Source organism: Mirounga leonina, unplaced genomic scaffold (genome assembly GCF_011800145.1).
Source record: "Mirounga leonina isolate KUSES-001 unplaced genomic scaffold, KU_Mleo_1.0 Mir_177, whole genome shotgun sequence".
Lineage (NCBI taxonomy): Eukaryota > Metazoa > Chordata > Mammalia > Carnivora > Phocidae > Mirounga > Mirounga leonina.
This window is the reverse complement of record NW_023270459.1, coordinates 4970717-4978939: the sequence shown is the minus strand read 5'-3', so window position 1 is coordinate 4978939 and position 8223 is coordinate 4970717. Positions and strand designations below refer to the sequence as shown.

The 8223-nt window shown below is 47.8% G+C and overlaps 1 protein-coding gene across 1 annotated transcript in view; it reads left to right on the top strand.

Annotated features, from left to right (window-relative positions):
• The first annotated feature begins 1449 nt into the window (after nucleotides 1-1449).
• Nucleotides 1450-8223, top strand: part of ZNF599 (zinc finger protein 599) — a 17609-nt gene continuing 10835 nt past the window's right edge. The window contains exons 1-3 of the mRNA XM_035023684.1: nucleotides 1450-1726; nucleotides 3800-3926; nucleotides 5958-6053. Of these exons, the coding sequence (XP_034879575.1) occupies nucleotides 1709-1726; nucleotides 3800-3926; nucleotides 5958-6053 (241 nt within the window). The 5' untranslated portion in view covers nucleotides 1450-1708. The remainder of the gene's footprint in view (nucleotides 1727-3799; nucleotides 3927-5957; nucleotides 6054-8223) is intronic.

Genomic DNA, 8223 nt, shown 5'->3' with positions numbered 1-8223 from the left:
AAGGGGAGGCCGGAGAGGCAGGCTCGCTTGATGTAACTTTGTGGAAATACATCATAATTTTTGTCTGACTTTTTTGCCTTTTCATTTCTCTAAAAACATTTCTATACCGCACCAATCCTTCTTCCCACTCGCCTTAGTTTCAGCGCTCATATCATAGAAGAGTCCCTGTCATAAAGGAAGTCAAAAGCAGTCTTGAATAATGCTTCTGCCTGATTCAAGTATATTGTTATGTAAACATTTTAAATACTCTTCAGGAGGCTCCTTGTTGAGTCAAAGTATTATATATTTTGACAAATATCGCCAATGCCTCTGCCAAGAAGCATCAGACTTCCTGTCTCACCAGAGTGTATGCCAGATCCTTGTGATGACATTACCAACGATACTAATATAAAATAATAATAATGACAGCGCTAGCCCTTATGTACTTACCATTATGTGCCAGGTCTGCTACTGAGCTCTTTTTAGTTATCTCCCACAAAAGAGGTAGTTTTAGCTCATCTATTCATTGGAATTTAAAGAGGCTGGTTCTCAGCTGCTTGGAGCATTAAATTCCTCTGGAGGGCTTTTTTTTTTTTTTTTTTTCCTTACTTTCTTCATGCATTTCGAGGTGTAACAATTATTTTTTTATTCTTATGTTAATCCCCATACATTACATCATTGGTTTTAGATTAAGTGTTCCATGATTCACTGTTTGTGCATAACACCCTGTGCTCCATGCAGAATCTGCCCTCCTCAATACCCACCACCAGGCTAACCCATCCTCCCACCCCCCTCCCCTCTAGAACCCTCAGTTTGTTTTCAGAGTCCATCATCTCTGGAGGGCTTTTTTAAGCATAGGTGTGGGGCCCGAGCCCAGAGTTCCTGATTCAGTAGGAGTGAAGTGGGGCCTGTATTTGTAACAAATTCCCAAGGGAATGCTGTAGTGGTCTGCAGGTTGGAAACTGCCGATTAGAGGAACTTTTAAAATCCCTACACTCAACAACTATCTTCATATTTCGTTGTAAATACCGGCTCAGAAAGAAGTGAGTGATCCCACTGCGGTACACAGGGAGGAAGGTCACGGTAGGCGTCACCTATTTGAGGTGAGACCTTGCCTGAAGGGCCACTGAAATCTGTGTGCTTCTCCTTCCACCTCTTAAAAGCCACACGCCTGTCTCTGGAACTTTAACCCAGGTTTCTCAGAGAACAGAGCGCGCGCCGCCTAGATGCAGTCAGAAACTACATTACCCAGAAGGCAGTGCCTCTGATGGCGAAGGCGGGCGCTCAGCCAATGACAGAGAGCGGAGAGGGGCGTTTCTGCCGCACCGTGGGCGGGACTTCTGGCGTCTCCGCTTAGGACGTCGTTTGGGTGTACGGTGTCTGTGTTGAGCGGCGCTTCTGGTTGGAGCGGCGGGAGGAGGCCGCTTCCCAGAAGGGTCTTCCAGGCTGAGCGAAGGACGTTGAGGAGGATAGGATCTACCTCCACGGTTTTGCATGAGCCCGAAACCACCTGTAACGGGGTTTGCCCCCCTAGCCTCTCCGGCGCCGCGGCACTAGCCCTTCGTTCCCGAGGCACCCGCACGGGGCCCCCTGGACCTTGTTGCGCGTTTACACAGCGGAGACCGAGGTCCCTGGTCACCCGGCCCTGGGCTGGGGTGAGGGGTCGGCTGAGCTCGCTAGCCGGGCTTTAGTCGCCGCTTCTCGCGGTCTCGCTCGGCCCGTGGGCCTCATGGCGGCGCCGGCGCTGGTGAGTGGAGGGTCGCGCAGGCTCACGCGCGCTGGGGTCGCGGTCCTCACGGTTCCGCCCGCAGTGATACAGATCCTGGGACTCTTCGCCATTCCTTCTTCATGCTCTTGGATCTGGAGTTCCTGGAGGAATGCGGCGGGGGGTGGGGGTGGGGGTAGATCTAATCACTTCTAACCCAGGGTTCTGAATGCAGGCCAGGGGTTATAAGGGGAGGCCCCCATTTCTGCCCCTGACCTCAGCTTGCCGTTTCACTGCCCTTGGCCTCCATTCCCTCGGGTCTAAAATTGGAATAACCGTGTGTGTGTATTAACGATTATTGTCTCTCACTTGAGGGAACCAGAGAGGGTATGTGTGTGAAGTGGCCTTATTGCTCAGCACGACCCAGAGAGCATCAGTCTGGATGTGATTTGAGAGGGACTAACCTGGTCCTGCACTGCTCTTAGGCTCACACCAGGGAGAGCCTGGCCTTCGGGCCTCCCTGCCTTAGGCCTCTACCCAGCTGGAAGCTGGGAGAGGGGATGGGAGCTGCGTTTTGTGAATTGCTGCTTCTCTGGTAGGTATAGAAGGCTCCTGGACAGGGGCGCCTGGGTGGCTCAGTTGGTTAAGCGACTGCCTTCGGCTCAGGTCATGATCCTGGAGTCCCGGGATCGAGTCCCGCATCGGGCTCCCTGCTCGGCACGGAGTCTGCTTCTCCCTCTGACCCTCCTCCCTCTCATGCTCTCTGTCTCTCATTCTGTCTCAAATAAATAAATAAAATCTTAAAAAAAAAAAAAAAGGCTCCTGGACAGGTGGGGAAGACAAGACAGTCACTGGATTGAACTTTGCAGATGCCATCTGTGTATTTACAAGTGGAGTTGGTTTGCAACTTGCAACAGTGATCCGTTTTCCTCTTTAACACATTTTCTTATTCAGGTTCTGCCACTTTCCAAAGGTTTGGATTTTGCCACTGACTTTTAGGAGAGACTACATTAGTAAGGTAAAAACAAAAATCCTTTTGGGATTTCTTTCGGTTGGTGAAAACAGGTGCTAATGTAAGTTTTTCCTAAAAGCAAAGCTGGCAGTAAGGGGAACTTTCAGAAAGTTGGGGGATACTTTTCATTTTACTGCATTTTGGCTTAGGAAAGTTTTCATAGGAACACTGTGCTTTCAGATAGTGGGGGAAACCTGTGCTTGAAGGGTGACTCCATTACAATATTCATTAATGATGGTGTACAGGAATGCTGTGTCTCCTGAGTTGTAAACACACAACAGGCCTTAAGTTACTCTGTAGCATGTCACTCTGTTTACTCTCATCCTAGCTCTGACCACCTTCGGGACTTACGTTAGTTATTAATCTTTCCTCACCTGGCCTGCTCCCTAACTTCACGCCAGCCCCAATCCAGTGCCCCCTGAGAGAGGCCTCCCCTGGTTGCTCCAGCTAAAGTCCCCTAATGTTTGCAATCAGTTCATTCTCTTTTGTTGTTTTCGGAGCCCTTAGGGCCCCATGACTTGATCTTGGTCATTTCTTTAATTTCTTGTCCAGACCTTTCCCCAGCTCCAGAGTGTGAGCTCCTGTTCTCTGCTCTATCTCCAAGCCTAGCACCAGTGCCCAATAAGGGATTGATGAACGAAAGATTTTTCTCTCTGGGACTATGTATGTCACACTTAGATTAACTCTAAACCCCCGACCATGGCTGGACCTGAGGGACCTGGGTTCAAATCTTGCCCCTTCCCATTAGACACACAACTCTGTTCCACTTGGCTTTGAGCCTCCGTTTGCTGCTTGTGAAATGGAGGTGATGGCACTTACCTTATGGGCTTAATATCTGCTCCTCACTGCCTACATAAGATTATCATTGTTTTGTGTCTTTCTCCAATGGCTTCCTACACAGGAGGCTTTTCTTTCCCACGTTCTTTACTCTGTCAGAGGCACCATCTGCCTCCCTCCTGAGCCCAGCACAGAGCTAGGTTCTCAGGAGATACTCAGGGGTTCAGGCCTCGGGTCTTCCTGGACTTCTGCCGGTGACCAAGCAACAGGCTGTCATCTCATCTAATAGATATACAGCCACCCATCACTTCTGTTTGATATTCCAGGCATTGATAACATTTAAAGATGTGGCTGTGACCTTCACTGGGGAGGAGTGGAGACACCTGGACCTAGCCCAGAGGACCTTATACCGGGAGGTGATGCTGGAGACTTGTGGGCTCCTGGTTTCACTGGGTAAGGATTCATTGTTCTCCAGAGTGGTACCCACAGGCTTTCATTCCATCCTTTCTCTCTAAGCATGGCTGATTGAGAAGGCCTCTGGGACCCACCTTCCTGTCTCCCCACGTCCTCAGCCTATTCTGTTCTAACCTCTTATTGGCGTCCCTATGTGTGCAATAGGGATTGTTGTATAAGAAACATAATTCCCAACATTCTTACCCAAGTGTCCAGCAAAAGCTGTCCTCAGTCTGAAGTCCTTATTCCAGATCTCCGTAATAGGTAAGGTGACTGGTTCAGTTTGGTTGGGTCAAATGTCCTCGTAGCCCAGTAAGCAGGACCTGTGAGTTCTCCAAGAAGTGGGTGAATCAGACAGACAGGAAGATAGGTGACATCATGCTACTGGTATATTTCTAAGCACAATCTCGGCTAAATGGCTTCTTTGGCTCCTGGTGTCTGCAGTTTTCCCTTATTTCCTAAGGCCTATGGCTTGCTTCTCTGCTGCTAAGGGAGATCATTTTAGAGGGTGCACAGACACATCATCAGTGGCATTGATGGGGATCTAAGAAAGTTCTTCCTTTTTCCTTCCTCTTTCCTACCTTCTGATTGTTGCTGGAAGAGTCTGGGCTTGGTGCTGCATCTTTAGCTCTCCTATGTCTCTTAGCTAATTTCCCCTTCAGAAAGAATAACTGTAGGACACATAGCCTTGAGGATGCAGCATGAGCTTCCTGGGACTGAATACAGTTATTTTGACTTTATTGTATTTTTATAGTAACCTTTCACTTAGTCCATGTGACCTAATAGCGGTGAAGTGCTTAGAATAGAACTAGGAACATAGCAAGTATGACACATGTACTTATTATATGTACTAAATCAGTCAGTCCCAACTATTCTCCCACCGAAATTTAAATGGCCAATTTACCCAGAAATTGGTCTGTATATGAACTGAATGGAGGCCTGAGGTCTCCCTTTTCCCAGATGTCCAAATGGTCACCATGACAGGGCTCTCCCAGCCTTGTGTCAACATTGTCTCTCCCGGGAGGTCAGTCATCAATGCAGTAAATGGTGTTAGCTTGTGACCATTGTGATTAGTTGTTGAAAGGAGATGCGTGGGGAATAGTATTCCAGGTGGAGGGACCAACAGGAGCCAAGTCCCTGTGGGGACAGGGAGCTCAGTTCCATGATAGAGATGAAGGAAGGTCTGATTTAACTTTGACACTGTCCCATCATGGGGCTCAGTTCCAGGCATCTAGCAAACATCAGTGAACATTTGCTGCAGGACAACTGGATGCATTCTGGCCTGCAGTATAGGATTTTCTAGGAGTTTCTGTGGGTCGTGGTGCCTTAGTCACTGGATTCTCTCCAGAGTCCTCCTGTCTTTAAGCCTTCACATTTGGCAAAACATGCTTGGGTGCATGTACCAGAAAACCTCCTCATACTGATTTCACCCCTGAAAAATGTAATGACTTCGCCTGATGAGAAGCCCTGAGGTGATGCTGGCTCCTGGCCTGGTAGGTGCCAACCCAGGCGTGTCTGTTCACTTTCTGTCCTTGGTCCAGGCCATCAGGCCAGTATCCTCAAAGTCACCATGGGATGCTACAGCAGCAAGTAGGGCAGCAGGTCCCCACCTTCAGCTCTGTCTTCCCAACTTGGATTAAAGGCTTTTTCTTCAGAATGGGTAGCGGCTTTAGGTCAAGGCCCACCTCGGACAACTATCGGTAGATGCCATTCAACAGTTGATTCAGTCCAGTGTTTTTTAGCCATCCTTGGGCACCAGAATCACCTGGGGAGCTTTACAGACTCCCCGTGTTCTGTCCTTATGCCCAGAGATTTGGTTTAACTCACATTTGGTTTAACAGACATCTCCAGGTAGTTCTGATCCACGGGGAGGTGGAATCCTACTGGCTTCATTAGGGAACACCTTCTGGAGGGAGTTTCCTTTCTGGAGTTTCATGGTGGCATGTGAAAGGTGTATACTCCTGTATACTTGAGACTTTTCCTTTTGTCCTTACCTACATACCCATGCCCCATTTCTTTCTTCATGCACAGGGTATCCTGTTCCCAAACCAGAGCTGACCTTCCTAGTGGAACATGGGCAGGAACTATGGACAGTGAAGAGAGGCCTCTCCAAAAGCACCTACCCAGGTAGGTGGCTGAGAGTCTGGCAGGTGGGTGTCCTGGCAATGGGTTTCATGGCAACTCACAGACTGCCAGGGGATCACCTGTCTGAAATTCCATGGGCAGCTTCTTTTGTGGCCTTCCTGGAGTCTTGGTTGGTCATGGAGCACTCCCAGTTGTTTCCCTTGTCTTTCCACCCCATCGCACTCTTCATCTTTATTAGGATTGGGAGGTGGTATACTGAGTAAGAGACAAGCTCTCAATGCTTGGCCACTCACTAGCCTCATGACTGAGGAAGTTGCATGATCTTGCTATTCCTTTGATATACAAGTTAGGCTAAGTTAATGCTATCTTGCTGTAAAAGATAAACTCCCAATTCTAGGTCAGTTAGCAAATGAATAAGAGTTTTTTTCTCATTTATGACATGGTTAATGTGGGTCAGCAGGGGTACTCTGTACCACCTACTTATTCAGGGATCCGGGTGCGTTCTGTTGTCAGTATGTTGCTTTAAGTGTGCCCTGGCATCATCCAAGTGGCCAAGAGGAATAGGAGAGAAGGGGAGTAGAGATGGCCCCCAGCTTACAGTGGTTCAACTTTGGATTCTTCCACTTTATACTGGTGTGAAAGCAGTATGCATTCGGGGGAAGGTGGCCTCTGAATTTTGAGTTTGGATCTTTTCCTGGGCTAGTGATATTGCAGTATGATGCTCTCTCCTGATGCTGGGCAGCAGTAGCGAGTCGAGCTCCCAGTCAGCCGTGCAATCGCGCGGGTAACCACCAGTACACTTAGAACCATTGTGTTTTTCACTTTCAGTACAATATTCAATAAATGCATGAGAGATTCAACACTTTTTTATGAAATAGTCTTTGTATTTGATGATTTTGCCCAACTGTAGGCTAATGTAAGTGTACTGAGCACGTTTAAGGTAATCCAGGCTAAGCTATGATGTGTGGTGGGTTACGTGTGTTAAACGCATTTTGGGGGCACCTGGGTGGCTCAGTCGGTTAAGCGACTGCCTTCGGCTCAGGTCATGATTCCAGGGTCCTGGGATCGAGCCCTGCGTTGGGCTCCCTGCATAGCGGTGAGCCTGCTTCTTCCTCTGTCTCTGTGATCTCTCTTTTTCATTCTGACTCAAATAAATAATAAAATCTTTATTTTAAAAAATGCATTTTGATGGGTTCATTGAGATGTAACCCCATCATAAGTTGTGGAAGATCTGTAGTCCTATCCCCTTGCACACATACATCATTTCGTTCAGATTTCATTGACAAGAACTGGTCATTAGGCTACATGTCACATCAAACTGGGAAATGTGGTTTAGCTTTGTGCCCAAGGAGAAGAGGCCAGGGATATGATGAACGTATCCTAGTCTGCTAAACTAGCCTACATTAGAAAAAGATGGTTTCTGCCTCATCAGATTATTTGGGAATATAATTAGATAACAAGAAACTGCTTATCGCACAGTGCCTGACTCAGAGTGAGTGACAAAGTAACAAAAGTTGTGTGTTTGTAATATTTAGGCATTATTAGTCATAATGAATAATGATATCTCAGACTTCCTTCCAAATTCAGAAAAGACAGTCCTTTCTTTTTCTGCAGATTACACCTCTAACTATACTTTGCATCCCACACTTTTCCACCTTCATCCAGTCATTCATTCACCTATATATCTCTGCATCTATCCATCCTTCCACTTGTGAAGCAGATATTCGGAAGCAGTCCCTAGCCTTGTTCTCTTCTTGCCTTGTCTTATAAAACCTCAAGGAGACATTTGCCTTTGTCAGCCTCACATCTGGGCTGTCAGAGCTGCTGGGGCCATCGAGTGGGTGGAGAGGATTCAGTGCAGATTCGTGATCTCTCCCCTCTCGTGTTCCTTCTGGCTGCTCAGCCAGCAAGTGTCCGGCCCTCCCCTCCTCACCCCTTAGGGTCTGTCTCACACCTTTACCCCGCTCTGCAGTTCCACATCTTCACTCGAATATCCCAATGTTCCAGTGTTCCACTGACATCCTAAAAAGGACCTCATGATCTGGCCCACTCCTCCCACCTCGCCATTTTCAACTACTGGTCTTACCATTCTGTAAGTCAAGAAAGCCAGGAAGAAAAGGACGACCCCACACTACCTCCGTCTTCTTCACACCCTCTATCCAGCTGTTCCTGAATCTTGATCGTGTTTCATCTTCCGTATCTCCAGAATCCG